At 52.8% G+C, this 23,969-nt stretch overlaps 2 protein-coding genes across 2 annotated transcripts in view; both read left to right on the forward strand.

Annotated features, from left to right (window-relative positions):
• Positions 1 to 1,688, forward strand: part of CHD8 (chromodomain helicase DNA binding protein 8) — a gene marked incomplete at both ends in the record, with an annotated part of 42,957 nt that extends 41,269 nt beyond the window's left edge. The window contains 1 exon segment of the mRNA XM_084502068.1: positions 1,566 to 1,688. Within this exon segment, the coding sequence (XP_084358194.1) occupies positions 1,566 to 1,688 (123 nt within the window).
• Positions 1,689 to 1,725: 37 nt separating this feature from the next.
• On the forward strand, positions 1,726 to 22,458 carry SUPT16H (SPT16 homolog, facilitates chromatin remodeling subunit). The gene is given in 27 exon segments (XM_084502115.1): positions 1,726 to 1,850; positions 3,287 to 3,379; positions 4,277 to 4,447; positions 5,871 to 6,023; positions 6,106 to 6,252; positions 6,332 to 6,483; positions 8,247 to 8,419; positions 8,521 to 8,611; positions 9,916 to 9,989; positions 10,100 to 10,206; positions 10,208 to 10,213; positions 11,677 to 11,742; positions 12,443 to 12,538; positions 12,630 to 12,745; positions 12,812 to 12,965; positions 14,650 to 14,777; positions 14,857 to 14,992; positions 15,073 to 15,199; positions 15,292 to 15,410; positions 15,485 to 15,610; positions 17,837 to 17,949; positions 18,041 to 18,116; positions 19,521 to 19,690; positions 19,767 to 19,896; positions 20,657 to 20,786; positions 22,037 to 22,114; positions 22,194 to 22,458. Coding segments are annotated over 27 exon segments (3,132 nt in total). The 5' UTR covers positions 1,726 to 1,784; the 3' UTR covers positions 22,328 to 22,458.
• Positions 22,459 to 23,969: the final 1,511 nt, after the last annotated feature.

Consider the following 23,969-nt stretch of genomic DNA (forward strand, 5'->3'; position numbering starts at 1 on the left):
CCCTTTTGCCCCCCCCATTTAATTTTCTGACCCTTTCCCCCCCCCCCAATTAATTTTAGCCCCCCCCCCCCAATTAATTTTCCCCCCCCAATTAATTAATTTTCTCTCCCCCCCCCCCCCCTTTTCCACAGACCTTCCTGCCGGCCCCCCCCGCTTGCGCCGCCTGGGCCCGGACCCCCCCCCCCCCAAAAAAAACGGGGGGGGGGGGGGTGGGGGGCGCCCCCCCCCCCGCCCGCCCCCCCCCCTCCCCCCCCCCCCCTTGGACCTCTCCCAAATGGTGGCGTTGATGGGGGGGGGCCCCCAAAAACCCCAAAAAAATCGCGGGGGGGGGGGCCCCCCAAACCTCTCGGGGACCCCCCCCAAAAATCGCCGGGGGGGCCCCAAAAAATCGCGGGGGGGGCCCCCGAAAATCGCGGGGGGGCCCCCGAAAATCGGGGGGGGGGCCCAAAAGCGGGGGGGGTCCCCCCCAGGTTTTGGGCCCCCCCCCGCTGAGGCCTTCGGGCTCCTGCGGGACCTGCCCCCCCCCCCCGATTGATTCCCCCCCCCCCCCTCGATGAAAATAATGAGTTTTGGGCCCCCCCCCCCCGGACCCTAAAAATGAGCGATTTTGGGGTTTTTGGCCGCTTTTTATTTTGTTTTATTTTTTTTTGGTGGGGGGGGTGGGGCCGCGGTATTTATATAAATATGTAAAATTTTGCCCTGCGGGGGGGGGTGGTGGATGCGGGGGGGGGGGTGGCTCTGAGGTGATTTAAAGCGCGGGGGGGGGGATAAAAAAATAAATAAATAAAAATTAAAAAAATAAGGGGGGGGGGCGGCGGGTTTTGGGGGGGATTTCGGGGTTTTTGGGGGTGGCGCGGGTGGGGGGGGGGGAACGGGAGCGCCGTACGCGGAGGCTGGTGGTTTTTTAATAAAATGAGGTGAGAACGCGGCGAGTTTGGGTGCTTTTGTGGGATTTTGGGGGGTTTTCGCGTGATTTTGGGGTGGTTTTGTAACGATTTTGGGGCGTTTTGAGGCGATTTGGGTCATTTCCTGGCGGGGGGGGGGGGCGGGTTTTATTTTTTTCCCTCAGGGAAAATGGCGGCGGCGCTGCCAGGAGGCCGCCGCGAGCGCACTGCGCATGCGCGCCTTGCCCTCACTTTGCGCACTGCGCATGCGCGCGCGGGGCGAGCTCTGCCCTTACTTCCCCACCGCGCATGCGCCTGCGCTGCCAGGCGGCGGGAATCGCCTCAGCGACATCACTACGCATGCGCCCCGCGCTCTGTGCGCATGCGCACTTCGTTTTTGTGTGTATTTCTGACGAATTTACCTCAAATTTTTTAATATTTAGGGGGAAACGTCACCGGCGGGGAGGGTTAGAAAGGGTTTGGGCGCGGATTGAGGGGTTTAAAGCGGGTTTAGGAGGGGGATTCTGCGTTTTAAAGGGGTTGGAGTAGGGTTTGGGTGCGTATGTGCGTATTTATGAGGGATTTACCGGAGAAAAATATTTTTTAGGGTTAAATATTAGGAATTAGGGGGGGATGTAAAAGGGGAGGGGGCTTAGGGCGGATTTTTGGGGTGGGTTTAAGGGGGGATTTAGGAACGCGGGGATAGTGCGCATGCGCCGTTGCCATGGAGCGCAAACCCGGAAGCGGAAGCGGCGGCGCGCGCGCGCCGGCCAGGCGGCGGAAGCGCTTCCGGGGGCGCCGTGAGGAGGAGGAGGAGGAGGAGGAGGAGGAGGAAGGCGGCGTGAGGAAGAGGAGGAGGAGGAGGAGGAGGAAGGCGGAGGCCGCGCCGGGGCCGCCCCCATGGCGCTCAGCCTCGACCGCGAGGCCTACTACCGCCGGGTCCGCCGCCTCTATGGCAACTGGCAGGTGGGGGAGGGGGCGGGGGGAGGGGGGGGTTCTGGAAGGTTCGGGGGAGGCGTGGGGGGGGGATGGGGGGGGTTAGAGGGGGGTTATGAGGGGAAATTGGGGGGTTATGAGGGGAATTGGGGGGTTATTTGGGGGATTGTGAGGGAAAAGTGGGGTTTTGGAGGGGATTTGGGGGGTTATGAGGGGAATTTGGGGTTTTATTGGGGGTTTGGGGGGGTTTTGGGGGGGTTTGGGACTTTATTTGGGGCTTTATTTGGGGGATTATGAGGGAAAATTGGGGCTTTGTGGGGGGTTTGGACGGTTATGAGGGGATTTGGGACTTTATTGGGAGCTTTTGGGGAGATTATGAGGAGAATTTGGGGTTTTATTGGGGATTTGGGGGGTTATGAGGGGATGTGGGGCTTTATTTGGAGTTTTGGGGGGAATTTGGGTAGACTATGAGGGGAATTGGGGTCTTTATGGGGGATTTAGGGGGGTTATGAGGGGATTTGGGGCGTTATTTGGGGAATTGTGAGGGAAAAGTGGGGTTTTGGGGGGGATTTGGGGGGTTATCGGGGGATTTGGGGCTTTATTGGGAGCTTTTGGGGGGATTATGAGGAGAATTTGGGGTTTTATTGGGGATTTGGGTGGTTATGAGGGGATGTGGGGCTTTATTTGGAGTTTTGGGGGGAATTTGGGTAGACTATGAGGGGAATTGGGGTCTTTATGGGGGATTTAGGGGGGTTATGAGGAGATTTGGGGCGTTATTTGGGGAATTGTGAGGGAAAAGTGGGGATTTGGGGCTTTATTTGGGTTTTTGGGGGGATTATGAGGAGGATTTGGGGTTTTATTGGGGATTTGGTGGGGTTATGGAGAGATTTGGGGCTTTATTTGGGGATTTGGGTGGGTTATGGTGAGATTTGGGGCCTTATCTGGGGTATTGGGTGGATTATTGTGGGATTTGGGGCAATTATGAGAGAAAATTGGGGCTTTATAGGGGATTTGGGTGGGTTATGGGGAGATTTGGGGCTTTTTGGGGGGGTTTGGAAATTTATTGGGGGATTTACGGAGATTTTGGGGGGTTTTAGGGGGGCTCTGGGGCTTTGTTGGGGGGGGTGCGGGAGATTTGTGGGGATTTGTGGGGGATTTGGGGATTTATTGGGAGTTTTGGGGGGTCTTTGGGGTGATTTGGGGATTTATTGAGGGTTTGGGGGGGGATTTGGGGTTTTATTGGGGGTTTTGAGGAGATTTAGGGGGTATTTGGGGTTTTATTGGGAGATTTGGGGGGGATATTGAGCGTTTTGTGGTGGTTCAGAGGCATTTTTGGGACGTTTTGGGGGATTTGGATCCCTTCTTTGGGTCCTTTTGCTGTCTGTAGGATTTCGGGACCCTTGGGGGTGGATCTCTAGGATTTTGGGAGGAATTTTCGCCCCCAAATCTCTCCCTTTTTCCCCCAGAAAGGCGAGGAGGAATTCGGGGCCGTCGACGCCATCGTGGTGTCGGTGGGGGTGGACGAGGAGATCGTCTACGCCAAATCCACCGCCCTACAGGTGAGGAAAACCCCCCGGGGACCAATTTTTGGGGCAATTTCACCTTTTTTTGGCTCAAATTGACCTTTTTCTGGTTCAATTTGAGCTTTTTTTGGGTCAATTTGAGCTTTTTTTGGGTGAATTTGACCCTTTTTTGGGGTCAATTTGAACTTTTCTGGCTCAATTTGACTTTTTTTGGCTCAATTTGACCCTTTTTGGGGTTAATTTGAGCTTTTTTGGGTCGCTTTGACCCTTTTTGGGGTCAATTTGACCCTTTTTTTGGGGTCAATTAGGTATTTTTTGGGGGGTCGCTTTGGCCCTTTTTTGGGGCCAATTTGACCTTTTTTTGGCTCTCTGACCTTTTTTGGGGTCGCTTTGACCCTTTTTGGGTCGCTTTGACCTTTTTTTTGGGTCAATTTGACCCTTTTTGGGTCAATTTGAGCTTTTTTGGGTCAATTTGACCCTTTTTGGGTCAATTTGAGCTTTTTGGGGTCAATTTGACCCTTTTTTGGGTCCATTAGACCTTTTTTTGGGCCACTTTGAGCTTTTCAGGGGTCACTGAGCTTTGCGGGGGTCAATTTGACCGTTTTTGGGGTCAAATTGCCCTTCTTTGGGTCCATTAGACCTTGTTTGGGCAACTTTGAGCCTTTTTTGGGCCACTTTGAGCTTTGCGGGGGTCAATTAGACCATTTTTTGGGTCAATTTGACCGTTTTTGGGGTCCATTTGACCTTTTTTTTGGGTCAATTTGAGCTTTTTCTGGTCCGTTTGTCCGTTTTTTGGGTCCGTTTGTCCGTTTTTTGGGTCAATTTGACCGTTTTTTGGGTCCGTTTGTCCGTTTTTTGCCTCAATTTCACCGTTTTTTGGCTCAATTTGCCCGTTTTTGTGTCTTTTTGACCCAAATCCCCCCCGTTTTCCAGACCTGGCTTTTCGGCTACGAGCTGACGGACACCATCATGGCCTTCTGCGAGGACAAAATCCTCTTCATGGCCAGCAAGAAGAAGGTGGAGTTCCTCAAGCAGGTGGCCACCGGCAAGGGGGGCGACAACGCCAACGGGGTCCCCGCCATCACCCTGCTGGTGCGGGAGAAGGTGAGGAGGGGGTTTTGGGGTCGGGGGGGGGCGTTTTGGGGTCTTGGGGGGGATGAGGGGGGCGGTGGGGTGGCCAACGTTGAGGTAAGATGGGGTTTTTGGGGGTTTTGGGGGTAGAAATGGGTTTTGGGATGGTCAACGTTGAGGTAAGATGGTTTTTTTTTTGGGTTTTGGGGGTAGAAATGGGTTTTGGGATGACCAATTTTGAGGTAAGACGGGGTTTTGGGGGTAGAAATGGGTTTTGGGATGACCAATTTTGAGGTGATTTGGGGTTTTTTGGGGGTAGAAATGGGTGTTGGGATGGCCAACGTTGAGGTAAGATGGGGTTTTGGGGTTTTTGGGGGTAGAAATGGGTTTTGGGATGGCCAATTTTGAGCTGATTTGGGTTTTTTTGGGGTTTTTGGGGGTAGAAATGGGTGTTGGGATGATCAATTTTGAGGTAAGACGGGGTTTTGGGGTCTTGGGGGGGAAGAGGGAGATGTTGGGATGGCCAACGTTGAGGTAAGATGGGGTTTTTTTGGGTTTTGGGGGTAGAAATGGGTGTTGGGATGGTCAACGTTGAGGTGATTTAGGGTTTTTGGGGTAGAAATGGGTTTTGGGATGACCAATATTGAGGTGATTTGGGGTTTTGGGGGGTTTTTGGGGGTAGAAATGGGTGTTGGGATGATCAATTTTGAGGTAAGACGGGGTTTTGGGGTCTTGGGGGGGAAGAGGGAGATGTTGGGATGGCCAACGTTGAGGTAAGATGTTTTTTTTGGGGGTTTTGGGGGTAGAAATGGGTTTTTGGATGGCCAATTTTGAGGTGATTTAGGGTTTTGGGGGTAGAAATGGGTTTTGGGATGACCGATTTTGAGGTGACTTAGGGTTTTGGGGGGGGTTTTGGGGTAGAAATGGGCGTTGGGATGGCCAACGTTGACGTTGAGACGCATTTTTGGGGTCTTGAGGGTAGAAATAGGTGTTGGGATGACCAATTTTGAGGTGAAAACGTGGTTTTGGTGTCTTGGCATATAGAAATGGATTTTGGGATGACCAATTTTGAGGTAATTTAGTTTTTTTGGGGGGTTTTTGGGGTAGAAATGGGCGTTGGGATGGCCAACGTTGAGGTGATTTAGAGTTTTTGGGGGTTTTGGGGGTAGAAATTGGTTTTGGGATAACAAATTTTGAGGTAAGACGTGATTTTGGGGTCTTGGAATGTAGAAATGGGTTTTGGGATTTCCAATTTTGAGTTGATTTAGTTTTTTTGGGGGTTTTTGGGGTAGAAATGGGCGTTGGGATGGCCAACATTGACGTTGAGACGCGTTTTTGGGCTCCCACCACCTCCAAACCCCTTTTTCCGTTGAACACAGAGACAGAAGCAGCCCTTCAGGATGTATCCACGAGGGCGGGAGGTGCTTTTAACCATTTTCGCCCTTTTTTACCCCAGAATGAGAGCAACAAGGCCAACTTCGAGAAGATGGTGGAGGCCCTGAAGGCCAGCAAGGCCGGCAAACGCATCGGCGTCTTCAGCAAGGACAAATTCCCCGGCGACTTCATGAGGAGCTGGAACGACTGCCTGGCCAAGGAGGGCTTCGAGAAGGTTCCAGGAGCTCCCCCCCACCCCGTCGCATCCCGTTGGGCTTTGGGCGACCCCGATTTCCCCGTTTTTTCCCCCAAAACAGGTGGACATCAGCGCGGTGGTGGCCTACACCATGGCGGCCAAGGAGGACGGCGAGCTGCAGCTGATGCGCAAGGCGGCCGCCATCACCTCCGAGGTCTTCTCCAAATTCTTCAAGGAGAGGGTGATGGAGATCGTGGACGCCGACGAGGTGAGGTTTTGGGGCGAGTTTAGGGCCAAACGGGTCGCCCAGGCCAGCGTTTTTGACTGTTTTTTGTTGTTTTTTGCAGAAAGTGAGGCACAGCAAGTTGGCCGAGTCGGTGGAGAAGGCCATCGAGGAGAAGAAGTACCTGGCGGGGGCCGACCCCTCCACGGTGGAGATGTGCTACCCGCCCATCATCCAGAGCGGGGGCAACTACAACCTCAAGTTCAGCGTGGTCAGGTGGGCCCAAAATCCCCGAATTTGGCCCCAAAATTCGTCCCCGTGGCGTGGCGTTGAGAATTCTCCACAAAATTGGCGTGGTTTTGGGGTTGGTGGCATCTAAGGGGGCTTTGGGGTGAAGGTTCTCATGGTCGTTTTAAGGAAGGCGACTACAAGGTCAAGTTCGGCGTGGTCAGGTGGGCCAAAATCGCGAAATTTTGCCCCAAAATTCGTCTCCATGACCTATACTCAAGGTTTGACCCCAAAATTGTCGTGGTTTTGGGGTTGGTGGCATCTAAGGGGGCTTTGGGGTGAAGGTTCTCATGGTGGCTTCAGGAAGGCGACTACAAGGTCAAGTTCGGCGTGGTCAGGTGGGCCAAAATCGCAAAATTTTGCCCCAAAATTCGTCCCCATGACCTTATATCCGAGGTTTGACCCCAAAATTGGCGTGGTTTTGGGGTTGGTGGCATCTAAGGGGGCTTTGGGGTGAAGGTTCTCACGGTGGCTTCAGGAAGGCGACTACAAGGTCAAGGTCAGCGTGGTCAGGTGGGCCAAAATCCCAAAATTTTTCCCCAAAATTCGTCCCCGTGACCTTATATCCGAGGTTTGACCCCAAAATTGTCGTGGTTTTGGGGTTGGTGGCATCTAAGGGGGCTTTGGGGTTGGGGTTCCTTCGAGGTGGCTTCAGGAAAGGCAAATATATCAAGTTCGGCGTGGTCAGGTGGGCCAAAATCCCGAAATTTGGCCCCAAAATTCATCCCCATGACCTTATATCCGAGGTTTGACCCCAAAATTGTCGTGGTTTTGGGGTTGGTGGCATCTAAGGGGGCTTTGGGGTTGGGGTTCCTTCGTGGTGGCATCTTGGAGGGTTTTAGGGTTGGAAACTACAACCTCAAGGTCAGCGTGGTCAGGTGGGCCCAAAATCCCCGAATTTGGCCCCAAAATCCGTCCCCGTGGCGTGGCGTTGAGGTTTGACCCCAAAATTGTCAAGGTTTTGGGGTTGGTGGCATCTAAGGGGGCTTTGGGGTTGGGGTTCCTTCGTGGTGGCATCTTGGAGGGTTTTAGGGTTGGGAACTACAAGCTCAAGGTCAGCGTGGTCAGGTGGGCCAAAAATCGTGAAATTTGGCCCCAAAATTCGGCCCCATGACCCTAAACTCAAGGTTTGACCCCAAAATTGTCACGGTTGACCCTATACTCGAGGTTTGACCCCAAAATTGTCAAGGTTTTGGGGTCGGTGGCATCTTGGGGGTCTTCAATTTTGGTGTTTCTTCACAAAACCCAAGTTTTCACCCCAAAATTATCCCAGTTTTGGGGTTTGTGGCATTTTGGGGTCTTCAATTTTTTTTTTCATGGTGACATCTTCGGGGTCTTCAATTTTGGGGTTTCTTCACGAAACCCAAGTTTTCACCCCAAAATTATCACGGTTTTGGGGTCGGTGGCGTTTTTGGGGTCTTCAATTTTGGGGTTCCTTCACGAAACCCAAGTTTTCACCCCAAAATTATTGTGGTTTTGGGGTCGGCGGCATTTTGGGGTCTTCAGTTTTGGGGTTCCTTCACAAAACCCAAGTTTTCACCCCAAAATTATCGTGGTTTTGGGGTCGGCGACGTTTTAGGGCCTTCAATTTTTGCCTTCCTCCGTGGCGCCCTCTTCCCCGTTGGCCATCGTTGCCCGCCGCGAAGAGCCCGTCCACTTCTTTTTGCCCGTTCCGAAGCCGTTTTTGAGGTCGGTTGGGCGTTCCTTTGCCATTCTGAGCCCCGAATTTTCCTTTTTTTGCCCCAAAACAGCGACAAGAACCACATGCACTTCGGGGCCATCACCTGCGCCATGGGGATCCGCTACAAATCCTACTGCTCCAACCTGGTGCGCACGCTGATGGTCGACCCCCCCCAGGAGATGCAGGACCACTACGCCTTCCTCCTGCAGCTCCAGGAGGAGATGCTCAAGGAGATGCGGCACGGTGAGAACGGTTTTGGGGTGAATTCCGGCGATTTTGGGTCATTTTGGGTCGTTTTGGGGTTTTTTTTGGGGTTTTTTGTCAATGTTGCGTGGCGGCGGCAGGCGCGCGGCTCTGCGACGTCTACGGGGCGGTGATGGAGGTGGTGAAGAAGCAGAAGCCCGAGCTGCTCGGCAAGATCACCAAGAATTTGGGGTGAGAAATGGCGGTTTTGGGAAAATTGGGGGGAATTCGGGGAAATTTGGGGGGTTTGGGGGGGTTTTGGGAGGTTTTGGGGGGTTTTGGGGGGATTTTGGAGATTTTGGGGGACGTTATGGGGGGATTTGGGGGATTTTGGAGATTCTTGGGGACATTTTGGGGAAATTTGGGGATGTTTGGGGGTTTGGGGGAGGTTTTGGGGGATTTGGGGCAGGTTTTGGGGGGTTTGAGGCAGGTTTTGGGGGAATTTGGGGGGTTTTGGGGATTTGGGGGAGATTTGGGGAGTTTGGAGATTTTGGGGACATGTTGGGGAAGTTTGGGGACATTTTGGGGGGTTTTGGGGACATTTTGGGGGGTTTTGGGGAATTTTGGGGACGTTTTGAGCAAATTTTGGGGATTTTGGAGAGTTTTGGGGAAATTTGGGGATGTTTGGGGGAGTTTGGGGACGTTTGGGGGGAATTTTGGGGGTTTGCGGGATGTTTTGGGGGTTTTGGGGAGATTTGGGGGAGATTTGGGGGAGTTTGGAGATTTTGGGGATGTTTTGGGGGATTTTGGGGGCTTTTTGGGAAATTTTGGGGGGCTTTGGGGGATGTTTTGGGCCTTTTTGGGGGACATTTTGGGGGTTTTGGGGGATGTTTTGGGGACCTTTTGGGGACCTTTTTGGGGAACATTTTATGAAATTTTGGGGAAATTTTGGGGACCTTTTTATGGAATTTTGGGGACCTTTTGGGGACCTTTTTATGAAATTTTGGGGACCTTTCTATGAAATTTTGGGGAAATTTTGGGGACCTTTTTATGAAGTTTTGGGGACCTTTTAATGAAATTTTAGGGATATTTTGGGGACCTTTTTATGAAATTCTGGGGAACTTTTCATGAAATTTTAGGGAAATTTTGGGGACCTTTTTATGAAAATTTGGGGACCTTTTGGGGACCTTTTTATGAACTTTTGGGGACCTTTTAATGAAATTTTAGGGATATTTTGGGGACCTTTTTATGAAATTCTGGGGAACTTTTCATGAAATTTTGGGGACATTTTGGGGACCTTTTTATGAAATTTTGGGGACCTTTTGGGAACCTTTTTATGAAATTTTGGGGAACATTTTATGAAATTTTAGGGACCTTTTGGGGACCTTTTGATGAACTTTTGGGGACCTTTTAATGAAATTTTAGGGAGATTTTGGGAACTTTTTTATGAAATTCTGGGGAAATTTTGGGGACCTTTTGGGGACCTTTTTATGAAATTCTGGGGCTGTTTTGGGGACGTTTTGGGGACGTTTCGGGGTCGTTTTGTTGCCCTCCAGCTTCGCCATGGGCATCGAGTTCCGCGAGGGCTCCCTGGTCATCAACAGCAAGAACCAGCAGCGCCTGAAGAAGGGTGAGAACCAAATCCCCGCGGATCTCCCCCAAAATTTCTAGGATCCCTACGGGCTCCCCGGGATGCCCCCAGATTTTTTGGGGTGATTTCCTTGTTTTTTGCCCTTCCAGGCATGGTGTTCAGCATCAACGTGGGCTTCTCGGAGCTGGCCAACAAGGAGGGCAAGAAGCCGGAGGAGCGCACCTACGCCATCTTCATCGGGGACACCGTGCTGGTGGGACGAGGTGGGGGCACGGGGACGGCACCCGGGGGTGGGCTGCTGCTCGTCTTCATCCTCCTCTTCCTCCTCACCTTCCTCCTTCTTCCTCCTTCTCTTTCTGCTCATCTTCCTCCTTCGTTTCTTCTCCTTCGTTTTCTTCTTTTCTTCTTCTTCTTCTTCTTTTTCTTCTTATTTTCTCCTCTTCCTCCTCCTCTTCCTCCTCCTCTTCCTCCTCCTCTTCCTCCTCCTCTTCCTCCTCCTCTTCCTCCTCCTCTTCCTCCTCCTCTTCCTCCTCCTCTTCCTCCTCCTCTTCCTCCTCCTCTTCCTCCTCCTCTTCCTCCTCCTCTTCCTCCTCCTCTTCCTCCTCCTCTTCCTCCTCCTCTTCCTCCTCCTCTTCCTCCTCCTCTTCCTCCTCCTCTTCCTCCTCCTCTTCCTCCTCCTCTTCCTCCTCCTCTTCCTCCTCCTCTTCCTCCTCCTCTTCCTCCTCCTCTTCCTCCTCCTCTTCCTCCTCCTCTTCCTCCTCCTCTTCCTCCTCCTCTTCCTCCTCCTCTTCCTCCTCCTCTTCCTCCTCCTCTTCCTCCTCCTCTTCCTCCTCCTCTTCCTCCTCCTCTTCCTCCTCCTCTTCCTCCTCCTCTTCCTCCTCCTCTTCCTCCTCCTCTTCCTCCTCCTCTTCCTCCTCCTCCTCCTCCTCCTCCTCCTCTTCCTCCTCCTCCTCTTCCTCCTCCTCCTCCTCCTTTTTCTTTTTCTTTTTCTTTTTCTTTTTCTTTTTCTTTTTCTTTTTCTTTTTCTTTTTCTTTTTCTTTTTCTTTTTCTTTTTCTTTTTCTTTTTCTTTCTTTTCCTTTTCCTCCTCCTCTTTTCCTCTTCCTTTTCTTGTTCTTTGTCTTCTTCCTCCTTCTCCTTCTTCTCCTCTTCCTCCTCCTTGTTATTTGTCTTCCTCCTCTTTTCCTCCTCTTTTCCTCCTCTTTTCCTCCTCTTTTCCTCCTCTTTTCCTCCTCTTTTCCTCCTCTTCTTCCTTTTCTTGTTCTTTGTCTTCTTCCTCGTCGTCCTCCTCCTCCTTCTTCTCCTCTTCCTCCTCCTTTTTCTTTTTCCTCTTCTTTTTCCTCTTCTTTTTCCTCTTCTTTTTCCTCTTCTTTTTCCTCTTCTTTTTCCTCTTTCCGTCTTGTTCTTTGTCTTCTTCCTCCTTCTTCTCCTCCTCTTCCTCCTCTTCTTCCTCTTCTTCTTCCTCCTCTTCCTCCTCCTCCTTCTTCTGCTCTTCTCCTCCTCCTCCTCTTCATCCTTCTTCTTCTTCTCCTCCTTCTTCTCCTTCTCCTTCCTCCTCCTCCTCCTCCTCCTTCTTCTTCTTCTTCCTCCTCCTCCTCCTCCTTCTTCTTCTTCTTCTCCTCCTCTTCCTCCTCCTCCTCCTCTTCCTCCTCCTCCTTCTTCTTCTCCTCTTCTTCTCCTTTTTCTTCTTCTTCTTCACCTCCTCCTCCTCCTCTTCCTCCCCGCAGGACGGCCCCGCCATCATCCTCACCGCCGTCAAGAAGAAGGTCAAGAACGTCGGCATCTTCCTCAAGGTGATGCGCGGGGGATGTTTTGGGGGCAAAACCTCCTTTTTCAGCCTTGTTTGGGGAAAATTCACATTTTTTTGACATGGTTTGGGCAAAATTCACGTTTTTCTGACATGGTTTGGGCAAAATTGGCTCTTCTTTGACGTGATTTGGGCAAAAGTCACTTTTTTTTCACATAATTTGGGCAAAAGTCACATTTTTCTGACATGATTTGGGCCAAATTGGCGCTTTTTTGACGAGGTTTGAGCAAAATTTGTGTTTTTTTTTTTATGCAGTTTGGGCAAAATTCACATCTTTCTGACGTGATTTGAGCAAAATTGGCTCTTCTTTGACATGACTTGGGTAAAATTCGCGTTTTTCTGACACGATTTGGGCAAAACTGGCTCTTTTTTGATGCGGTTTGGGCAAAATGGGTGTTTTCTGACGTAATATGGGCAAAACTGGCTCTTTTTTGATGCGGTTTGGGCAAAATTGATGATTTTGTGACGTGATTTGGGCCAAGTTGACTTTTTTGTGCTCGATTTTGGGCAACATTGATTATTTTTACGCTCAGTTTGGCAAAATCGACGTTTTCTTGTGCTCGATTCGGGAAAAATCGCCTTTTTTTGACGGGGTTTGGGCAAAATCGCCTAAACAGGGGCGGAAAAGAGCCCAAACTGTCTCCTTTTTCAATAATTTGGGTCAAAAACGCCTGTTTTCCCCCCAGAACGAGGACGAGGAGGAGGAGGAAGAGGAGAAGGACGAAGCCGAAGACCTCTTGGGCCGCAGCTCCCGGGCGGCGCTGCTGACGGAGCGGACGCGGGTAAGGCTTGCGGGCTACAATTTTTTTGGGGTAAAAAACGGGGAAATCGGGTCCTCCACGCCCCTTTTTTTTTGTTTTTGGTGTCCTCCAGAACGAGCTGACGGCGGAGGAGAAGCGCCGGGCCCACCAGAAGGAGTTGGCCGCCCAACTCAACGAAGAAGCCCGCCGCCGCCTGACGGAGCAGAAGGGCGAGCAGCAGATCCAGAAGTGAGCCCCTTTTCCCCCTTTTTTTGCCCAAAACCGCCTCGTTTTGACCCGATTCCTTCCCGCCAGAGCCCGGAAGTCCAACATCTCCTACAAGAACCCGGCGTTGATGCCCAAGGAGCCCCACATCCGCGAGATGAAGATCTACATCGACAAGAAGTACGAGACCGTCATCATGCCCGTCTTCGGCATCGCCACCCCCTTCCACATCGCCACCATCAAGGTGGGGTTTTGGGGCCATTTCAGGCATTTTGGGGACATTTGAGAGCATTTCGGGGGGTTTCGGGGCGTTTTTGGGGGGTTTTGGGACACCTCGGGGCGCCCCGAGTCGTACAAAGTGACCAAGGGTTCGTCCAGTCTTGGAGAAGGTCAAGGTTGGGTTGTGGGGTTGGAGAAATGTTGGGTTTGTGGGGTTGGAGAACCTCAAAATTGGGTTTTACGGTGAAGAAACAATGAGTTTTGGGGTGAAAAACCTCAACTTTGGGTTGTAGGGTGGAGAAAAGTTGGGTTTTGGGGTTGGAGAACCTCAACGTTGGGTTTTGGGGTTGGAGAAATGTTGAGTTTTGGGGTGAAGAGCCTCAATGTTGGGTTTTGGGGTGGAAAACGTTGAGTTTTGGGGTGAAAAACCTCAATATTGGGTTTTGGGGTGGAAAAATGTTGACTTTTGGGGTTGGAGAAGCTCAACATTAGGTTTTGGGGTGGAAAACATTGAGTTTTGGGGTGGAAAACGTGGAGTTTGGGGTTTGGAGAACCTCAACGTTGAGTTTTGGATTTGAAGAACCTCAACGTTGACTTTTGGGCTGGAAAATGTTGAGTTTTGGGGTGGAAAATGTTGGGTTTTGGGGTTGGAGAACCTCAACGTTGACTTTTGGGCTGGAAAATGTTGAGATTTGGGGTTGGAGAACCTTAATTTTGGGTTTTGGGGTGGAAAACGTTGAGTTTTGGGGTTTGGAGAATCTCAACGTTGAGGTCGAGGTTCTTCAAACCCAAAACTCAACGTTTTCCGCCCCAAAAGTCAACGTTGAGGTTCTTCAAACCCAAAAGTTGACTTTTGGGGTTGGAGAACCTCAACGTTGGGTTTTGGGGTGGAAAATGTTGAGTTTTGGGGTTTGGAGAGCCTCAACGTTGAGTTTTGGGTTTAGAGAACCTCAATGTTGACTTTTGAGGTGGAAAACGTTGAGTTTTGGGGTTGGAGAACCTTAATTTGGGGTTTTGGGGTGGAAAAACGTTGAGTTTTGGGTTTGAAGAACCTCAACGTTGACTTTTGAGGTGGAAAAATGCTGACTTTTGGGGTTGCAGAACCTTAATTTTGGGTTTTGGAGTGGAAAATGTTGACTTTTGGGTTTGAAGAACCTCAACGTTGACTTTTGGGGTGGAAAACGTTGAGTTTTGGGGTTTGGAGAACCTCAACGTTGAGTTTTGGGTTTCAAGAATCTCAATGTTGACTTTTGAGGTGGAAAACGTTGAGTTTTGGGGTTGGAGAACCTTAATTTTGGGTTTTGGGGTGGAAAAACGTTGAGTTTTGGGTTTGGAGAACCTCAGCGTTGGGTTTTAAGGTGGAAAATGTTGAGTTTTGGGGTTGCAGAACCTTAATTTTGGGTTTTGAGGTGGAAAAATGTTGACTTTTGGGGTTTGGAGAACCTCAACGTTGGGTTTTGGGGTGGAAAATATTGAGTTTTTGGGTAGAAAATGTTGACTTTTGGGGTTGGAGAACCTTAATTTTGGGTTTTGGGGTGGAAAAACGTTGACTTTGGGGGTTTGGAGAGCCTCAACGCTGCGTTTTGGGCCGAAATTTGAGGCTTTTAACGCCGCGCGGCGCCGTTTGGCGGCAGGCGGCGGCCCAAAACCAGCAAAACTCGTCCCGCCACACCCCCGTTTTGGGTTCAAACCCTCCTTTTTTGGTGCAGAACATCAGCATGTCGGTGGAGGGCGACTACACCTACCTCCGCATCAACTTCTACTGCCCCGGCAGCGCCTTGGGGCGCAACGAAGGCAACATCTTCCCCAACCCCGAGGCCACCTTCGTCAAGGAGATGTGAGTCAGAATTTTGGGGACATTTTGGGGATGTTTTGGGGTTTTTTGGGATGTTTTGGGGGTGACCACGGGGCTGCAGAACCTACAGGGCGTCCAACATGAAGACGCCGGGCGAGCAGACGGTGCCGGCGCTCAACTTGCAGAACGCCTTCCGCATCATCAAGGAGGTCCAAAAACGCTACAAAACCCGCGAGGCGGAGGAGAAAGAGAAAGAGGTGAGCCCCGGGGTGGCCCCCCAGCACCCGTGGGTGCCCTTAGCAGGGTGGCGGCACCCATGGGTGCTCTCGGTCGCCAGGGGATCGTCAAGCAAGACTCGTTGGTCATCAACCTCAACCGCAGCAACCCCAAGTTGAAGGATCTCTACATCCGGCCCAACATCGCCCAGAAGAGGATGCAGGGCTCCTTGGAGGCCCACGTCAACGGTAGGGTGATGAAGATGATGATGAGGATGATGAGGAGGATGAGGAAGGTGAGGATGATGATGGGCGGGCCCTTGGATTTGTCGTCGCCGTAGGGTTCCGCTTCACGTCGGTGCGCGGCGACAAAGTGGACATCCTCTACAACAACATCAAGCACGCCGTCTTCCAGCCCTGCGACGGCGAGATGATCATCGTGCTCCACTTCCACCTCAAGGTTCCTCCCCCGCCCCCTCCCCCCGCCTCGTTTTGGGGCGAAAAAGCTCAATTTTGGTGCGTTTCGGGTCGCAGAACGCCATCATGTTCGGGAAGAAGCGCCACACCGACGTCCAGTTCTACACGGAGGTGGGCGAGATCACCACCGACCTGGGCAAGCACCAGCACATGCACGACAGGGACGACCTCTACGCCGAGCAGGTGGGGGGTTTTGGGGTAATTTCAGGGGGTTTTGGGGTCGTCGAGGGGTTCGGGAGGTTCTCCACGAGGTGTTTTTGGGGTTTCGGGGGGGTTTGGAGGGGTTTTGGGGGGTGTTTTCGGGGTTTTTGGGGTGGTTTTGAGGGTTTTTGGGAGGTGTTTTGGGTTCTTGGAATGCTTTCGGGGTCCTCAGGGGGGGGTTTTGGGGTAATTTCAGGGGGTTTTGGGGTCATCGAGGGGTTCGGGAGGTTCTCCACGAGGTGTTTTTGGGGTTTCGGGGGGGTTTTGGGGGGTGTTTTCGGGGTTTTTGTTTTTTTTGGGAGGTGTTTTGGGGTCTCACGGTGGTTTTGAGGGTTTTTGGGAGGTGTTTTGGGGTCTTGGAATGCTTTCGGGGTCCTCAGGGGGGGGTTTTGGGGTAATTTCAGGGGGTTTTGGGGTCGTCGAGGGGTTCGGGAGGTTCTCCACGAGGTGTTTTTGGGGTTTCGGGGGGGTTTGGAGGGGTTTTGGGGTGGTTTTGAGGATTTTTGGGAGGTGTTTTGGGGTTTCGGGGTGATTTTGAGGGGTTTTAGGAGGTGTTTTGGGTTCTTGGAATGCTTTCGGGGTCCTCAGGGGGGGGTTTTGGGGTAATTTCAGGGGGTTTTGGGTTCGTCGAGGGGTTCGGGAGGTTCTCCACGAGGTGTTTAGAGGTTTTGGGATGGTTTTGAGGGTTTTTGGGAGGTGTTTTGGGGTCTCACGGTGGTTTTGAGGGTTTTTGGGAGGTGTTTTGGGTTCTTGGAATGCTTTCGGGGTCCTCGGGGGGGGGTTTTGGGGTAATTTCAGGGGGTTTTGGGTTCGTCGAGGGGTTCGGGAGGTTCTCCACGAGGTGTTTTTGGGGTTTTTGGGTGGTGTTTTGGGGTTTTGGGGTGGTTTTGAGGGTTCTTGGGAGGTGTTTTGGGGTCTCACGGTGGTTTTGAGGGTTTTTGGGAGGTGTTTTGGGTTCTTGGAATGTTTTTGGGGGTCCTCAGGGGTTTTTTTGGGGGTTATTTCAGGGGTTTTTGGGTTCTTTGAGGGGTTTTGGAGGTTCTCCACGAGGTGTTTTTGGGGTTTCGGGGGGGTTTGGAGGGGTTTTGGGGTGGTTTTGAGGGTTTTTGGGAGGTGTTTTGGGTTCTTGGAATGTTTTTGGGGGTCCTCAGGGGGGTTTTTTGGGGTAATTTCAGGGGGTTTTGGGTTCTTTGAGGGGTTTTGGAGGTTGTCCAGGAGGTGTTTTTGGGGTTTCGGGGGGGTTTGGAGGGTTTATGGGTGGTGTTTTTGGGGTCTCGGGGTGGTTTTGAGGGTTTTTGGGAGGTGTTTTGGGTTCTTGGAATGTTTTTGGGGGTCCTCAGGGTTTTTTTTTGGGGTAATTTCAGGGGTTTTTGGGTTCTTTGAGGGGTTCGGGAGGTTCTCCACGAGGTGTTTTTGGGGTTTCGGGGGGGTTTGGAGGGGTTTTGGGTGGGGTTTTTGGGGTTTTGGGGGGTGTTTTTGGGGTTTTGGGGTGGTTTTGAGGCTTTTTGGGAGGTGTTTTGGGTTCTTGGAATGTTTTTGGGGGTCCTCTGGGTTTTTTTTTGGGGTTAGTTCAGGGGTTTTTGGGTCTCAGGGTGGTTTTGGAGGTTCTCCAGGAGGTGTTTTTGGGGTTTCGGGGTAGTTTTGAGGGTTTTTCAATGGTGTTTTGGGGGTTTTGGGGTGGTTTTGAGGGGTTTTGGGAGGTGTTTTGGGTTCTTGGAATGCTTTCGGGGTCCTCGGGGGGGGTTTTGGGGTAATTTCAGGGGTTTTTGGGTTCTTTGAGGGGTTTTGGAGGTTGTCCACGAGGTGTTTTGGGGTTTCGGGGGGGTTTTGAGGGGTTTTGGGGGGTGTTTTCGGGGTTTTTGGGAGGTGTTTTGGGGTCTCGAGAAGGTCTTGGAGGTTCTTCAAGACGTATTTTGGGGTTTTGGGGTGGTTTTGAGGGTTTTTGGGAGGTGTTTTGGGTTCTTGGAATGTTTTTGGGGGTCCTCAGGGTTTTTTTGGGGGTTATTTCAGGGGTTTTTGGGTCTCGAGGTGGGATTGGTTCTTGGAATGCTTTTGGGGGTCCTCAGGTCTCCTGGTGGTGTTTTTGGTCTTCTTGGGGTGGTTTTTGAGGTTCTTGGGGTGCTTTTTGAGGTTCTCGGGCTATTTCGGTGTCTCCCGGTGATCTTTTTGGGGCTCCCGGTGTTATTTTGGGGACTTTGAACCCCCCAGATGGAGCGGGAGATGCGCCACAAGCTGAAGACGGCCTTCAAGAACTTCATCGAGAAGGTGGAGGCCCTCACCAAGGAGGAGCTGGAATTCGAGGTCCCCTTCCGGGAGCTGGGGTGAGTGGGGCCCGGAGACCCCAAAATCCCTCTTTTTTCCCCCAAAAAACCACGGTTTGACCCCCCCGAGACCGTCCCGTGTCTCCTCCAGGTTCAACGGCGCGCCCTACCGCAGCACCTGCCTCCTCCAGCCCACCAGCAGCGCCCTGGTCAACTGCACGGAATGGGTGAGGTGGATGGGTTTTTGGGGCGAAACCAAGGGGTTTTGGGCAAAAGCAAGACTTGTTGGGTCAAAACGAAGAGTTTTGAGGCCAGAAACGAGTTTTTTTTGGGCCAAAACGAAGAGTGTTTGGGGCAGAACCAAGGGTTTTTGGGCAAACCCAAGAGGTTTGGGGCCAAAACCAAGGATTTTGGGGCCAAAACGAAGAGTTTTGAGGCCAATACCAAGGGTTTTGAGGCCCAAAACGAAGAGTTTTTGGCCAAAACCAAGGGTTTTGGGGCCAAAACAAACAGTTTTGAGGCCAAAACGAAGAGTTTTAGGCCATGACCAAGAGTTTTGAAGCCTAAGCCAAGGGTTTTTGGGCCCAAAACCCAGAGTTTTGAGGCCAGAACCAAGGGTTTTGAGGCCCAAACCAAGAGCTTTTGGGCCCGAACCAAGGGTTTTTGGGCCTAAAACCAAGAGTTCTTGGGCCAAAACTAAGAGCTTTTGGCCAAAACGAAGAGTTTAAGCCCAAACCAAGAGTTTTTTTGGCCAAAACGAGGAGTTTTGAGGCCAAAACAAAGAGTTTTGAGGGTTTTCTTGAGGGAAAACAAAGGGTTTTTGGGCCCGAACCAAGGGTTTTTGGGCAAAACCAAGAGTTTTGAGGCCAGAACCAAGAGCTTTTGGCCAAAACCAGGTGTTTTTTGGCCCGAACCAAGAGTTTTGAGGCCAAACCGAAGAGTTTTGGGGCAAAATCAAGAGCTCTTGGGCCAGAACCAAGTTTTTTTTGGCCAGAACCAAGCGTTTTGAGGCCTAAACCAAGCGTTTTTGGCCTGAACCGGGAGTTTTGAGGCCAAACCCAAGCGTTTCTGGGCCCGAACCAAGCGTTTTTGAGCCCGAACCAAGTGTTTCTGGGCCAAACCCAAGCGTTTTTGGTCCCAAACCAAGAGTTTTTGGGCCAACCCAAGCGTTTTTGAGCCAAAACGAAGAGTTTTGAGGCCTGAACCAAGCGTTTTTGGGCCCAACCCAAGCGTTTTTGGGCCAAACCCAAGCATTTTGGGGAAACCCAAGCGTTTTTGGGCCCAAAGCAAGCGCTTTTGGTCCCAAACCAAGAGTTTTTCAGCCAAAACGAAGAGTTTTGAGGCCAAACCCAAGCGTTTTTGAGCCCGAACCAAGCGTTTTTGGGCCAAACCCAAGCGTTTCTGGTCCCAAACTAAGAGTTTTTGGGCCGAACCAAGAGCTTTTGAGCCAAAACGAAGAGTTTTGAGGCCCGAACCAAGCGTTTTTGGGCCAAACCCAAGCATTTTGGGGAAACCCAAGCGTTTTGGGGCCCAACCCAAGCGTTTTTGGGCCCAAAGCAAGCGTTTTTGGGCCAAAAGAAGCTGGGGAAGAGGGAAGAACATCCTGCTGATGGTCCCCTTCTCCTCCCCAGCCTCCCTTCGTGGTGACGCTGGACGAGGTGGAGCTGATCCACTTCGAGCGGGTGCAGTTCCACCTGAAGAACTTCGACATGGTCATCGTCTACAAGGACTACAGCAAGAAGGTCACCATGATCAACGCCATCCCCGTCGCCTCCCTCGACCCCATCAAGGAGTGGCTCAAGTGAGTGGCCCCCGAGCTCCTTCTTCCTCCTCCTCTTCCTCCTCTTCCTCCTCATCCTCCTCCCGTCCTCTCCCAGCTCCTGCGACCTCAAGTACACCGAGGGCGTCCAGTCCCTCAACTGGACCAAGATCATGAAGACCATCGTGGACGACCCCGAGGGCTTCTTCGAGCAGGGCGGCTGGTCTTTCCTGGAGCCCGAGGGGGAGGTGAGGAGCTCCCGGGGGGATTTGGGGGCTTCCGGGGTGATTTGGGGTCTTCCCGGGGCGATTTGGGGTCTTCCCGGGGCGGTTTGGGATCTCCTGGGGCAATTTGGGGTCTTCTGGGGGTGGTTGAGGACCTCCTGGGGCAATTGAGGTCCTCCTGGGGTAGTTGAGGTACTCCTGGGGTCAATTTTGGACCTCCCGGGGGCATTTTTGGACCTCCAGGGCTAGTTGAGGTCCTTCTGGGGGCATTTTTTGACCTCCCCAGGGCAATTGAGGTCCTCCTGGGGCATTTTTGGACCTTCAGGGGCAATTGAGGTCCTCTTGGGGGCAGTTTTGGACCTCCCGGGGGCATTTCTGGACCTCCTGGGGTAGTTGAGGTCCTCCTGGGGGTAGTTGAGGTCCTCCCGGGGCATTTTTGGACCTTCTGGAGGCAATTGAGGTCCTCCTGGGGCATTTTTGGGCCTCCTGGGGGTAGTTGAGGTTCTTCTGGGGGCATTTTTGGGCCTCCTGGGGGTAGTTGAGGTTCTTCTGGGGGTATTTTTGGACCTCCTGGGGTAGTTCAGGTCTTCCTGGGGGCAGTTTTGGTCCTCCAGGGGTAGTTGAGGTCCTTCTGGGGGCAATTGAGGTCCTCCTGGGGCATTTTTGGACCCTCTGGGGCAATCGGGGCCATTTTGAGGTCCCCCTGGGGGCATTTTTGGCCCCCCTGGGGGCATTTTTGGACCCCCCTGGGGCAATTGGGGCCGTTTCGTGTCCCCCCCGGCAGGGCAGCGACGCGGAGGTGGGCGAGTCGGAGTCGGAGATCGAGGACGAGACCTTCAACCCCTCGGAGGAGGACTACGAGGAGGAGGAGGAGGACAGCGACGAGGATTACTCCTCCGAGGCCGAGGAGTCCGGTACGCGGCCCCGAAAAAGTGGCCTCGAAATCCCCAAAAAGGTGGCCTCCAAATCCCTGAGGAGGTGGCCTCCATGTCCCCAAAGAAGTGTCCTCCAAATTCCCAAAGAAGTGGCCTCCAAATCCCCAAAAAAGTGGCCTCCAAATCCCCAAGGAGGTGGCCTCCAAATCCCTGAGGAGGTGGCCTCCAGGTCCCCGAAGAGGTGGCCTCTAAATTCCTGAGGAGGTGGCCTCCAGGTCCCCAAAAATGTGGCCTCCATGTCCCCAAAAAAGTAGCCTCCATGTCCCAAAAGAGGTGGCCTCCAAATCCCCAAAAAAGTGGCCTCCAAATCCTCAAGGAGGTGGCCTCTAAATTCCTGAGGAGGTGGCCTCCATGTCCCCAAAAAGGTGGCCTCCAAATCCTCAAGGAGGTGGCCTCTAAATTCCCGAGGAGGTGGCCTCCAGGTCCCCAAAAAAGTGGCCTCCAAATCCCTGAGGAGATGGCCTCTAAATTCACGAGGTGGTGGCCTCTAAATTTCTGAGGCTGTGGCCTCCACGTCCCCAAAAAAGTGGCCTCCAGATCCCCGAGGAGGTGGCCTCCAAATCCCCGAAGAGGTGGCCTCTAAATTCCTGAGGAGGTGGCCTCCAGGTCCCCAAAAAAGTGGCCTCCAAATCTCTGAGGAGGTGGCCTCTAAATTCCCGAGGAGGTGGCCTCTAAATTCCTGAGGAGGTGGCCTCCATGTCCCCAAAAAAGTGGCCTCCAAATCCCTGAGGAGGTGGCCTCCAAATCCCCAAGATGGTGGCCTCTAAATTCCTGAGGAGGTGGCCTCCGTGTCCCCAAAAAAGTGGCCTCTAAATCCCCAAGGAGGTGGCCTCCAAATCCCCAAAGAGGTGGCCTCTAAATTCCCGAGGTGGTGGCCTCTAAATCCCCGAAGAGGTGGCCTCCAGGTCCCCAAAAAAGTGGCCTCCAAATCCTCAAGGAGGTGGCCTCTAAATTCCTGAGGAGGTGGCCTCCATGTCCCCAAAAAAGTGGCCTCCATGTCCCCAAAAAAGTGGCCTCCACACCCCAAATGAGGCGGCCTCCAAAACCTCGAAGAGATGGCCTCTAAATCCCCAAAAAAGTAGCCTCCACATCCCCAAAAGTCAAGATCTCATGTCCCCAAGGAGGTGGCCTCCACGTCCCCAAAAAAGTGGCCTCCACGTCCCCAAAAAGTGGCCTCCACACCCCAAAAAAGCGGCCTCCCCTCACGTCCCCCATTTTGTCCCCCTCAGAATACTCCAAGGAGTCCCTGGGCAGCGAGGAGGAGAGCGGCAAGGACTGGGACGAGCTGGAGGAGGAAGCCCGCAAAGGTGAGCCTCTTTTTGGGTTAAAATCAACCAACTTCGGCTTCGCCTTTAACCCTTTCCGCCCTTTTTTGCCCCAAAAAAGCCGACCGCGAGAGCCAGTACGAGGAGGAAGAGGAGCACGGGCGCAGCCGCAAGAGGAAGGCTCCCGGCCACGGCCGCCACAGCGCCCGCAGCCCCGGCCGCAGCGGGGGGCCCCCGAAAAAGAAGAGGAAGTAAGGGAAGGGGGACGAAATCCCCCAAAAATCCTTCACGGACTCGTTTTTTGCCCCCGTTTTCCCGGGTTTTGGGGTTTTTTTGGGGGGTTCTGGGTGGGTTTTTTTGGGGGCCGGACCAAGGCGTGTGGCGGGGTTGGGGTTTTTTTTGGTGGTTTTTGTCTTTTTTTTTGGGGTGGGGGTCGCCCTTTTTTTTAAGGGGAGGAAATATAGGGTCCGAAAACCCAATATTGTGAAAATTTGGGCTCAAAATCCTCACATTTGGGCTCAAAAACCCCAAAATTTGGGCTCGGAAAGCCTCAAAAATGGGGCGCCAGGGGGCCCAAAATGGCGGCTGCCGGACCAAGGTGTTGGCGGGGTTGGGTTTTTTTTTGGTGGTTTTTGACTTTTTTTTGGGGTGGGGGTCGCCCTTTTTTTTAAGGGGAGGAAATATAGGGTCGGAAACCCCAAAATCATGAAAATTTGGGCTCGAAAACCCCAAAATTTGGGCTCGGAAAGCCTCAAAATGGGGTGTGAGGGGCCCAAAATGGCGGCCGCCGGACCAAGGCTTTGGCGGGGTTGGGTTTTTTTTTGGTGGTTTCTGTCTTTTTTTTGGGGTGGGGGTTGCCCTTTTTTTTAAGGAGAGGAAATATAGGGTCAGAAACCCCGAAATCGTGAAAATTTGGGCTCGAAAACGCCATAATTTGGGCTCAGAAAGCCCCAAAAAGGGGGCGCCGGGGGGCCCAAAATGGCGGCCGCCAACCCCAAAGGGCGCCCAAAAAAGCCCCAAAATTTGGGTTAACGACCCCAAAACCGACGCCAAGGTGTAGGGGGAGGTCCCCCAAAAGCCATAGAGTTACGGGGGACCCCAAAATCCCCCGAATTCACCCCAAAATCTGCGTCCCCCCAAAATGTATAAATTTGGGGTGGGGGACCCCAAAAAGCTCCTCAGGCGGGCCCAAAATGCGCTGGGACAATACGGGGGGGGGTCCCTAAAAACTTTTTTTGGGGGGAACCCCAAAAAAAAAACACCCAAAAAACCCCAATTCCGCCTTATTTATCCCCCTGCCGCCTCACAGGAGGATAAATATTTATTTTTTATTTTATGTTTTCTTTTTTTTGGCCCCCAACCGCCCCCCTCCCCCCCCTCACTTTGGCCGTAGCCGGTAGCCCTTCGGTCTTTTCCACGCGCCGCGTTCAATAAAAGAAAAGTGGTGTTTTTTTGTAACTTTTTGGGGTGAAAAGTGCTTCTTTTAGGACATTTGGGGGGGGGGCACCTGAGGGAGGGAGGGAGGGAGGGAGGGAGGGGGAGTGACAGCGCCGCCAGCCAATCGCATCGCGGCGTTCGTGAGGCGCCAGCCAATCACAGCGCGCCCTCCGCCGAGGCCCCGCCCTCCCGCCGCCTCAGCCCTCCGAGCCAGGAGGCGGGCCCTCCCCGCCGCCCCCTTTCCCTATTGGCTCCTCCTCTTGACGGGCACCCGCGCCGCCCAATCCGCGCGCCGCCCCCCACCGCAGTCTCGTCCCCCCTCAGCCCTCCTCCCGCGCTTCGCCTCGCGCTCCCTCCCCCGCTCGCCTCCCATTGGTCAGCGGCGTGATGGGCGCCGCCCTCCGCCAATCGCCGCGCGTCCTGAGGCGAAAAGGGGCGGGGCCGCGGGCTCCCGGCCGGA

Source organism: Aythya ferina (genome assembly GCF_964211825.1).
Source record: "Aythya ferina genome assembly, chromosome: 36".
NCBI classification, from domain to species: Eukaryota; Metazoa; Chordata; class Aves; order Anseriformes; family Anatidae; genus Aythya; species Aythya ferina.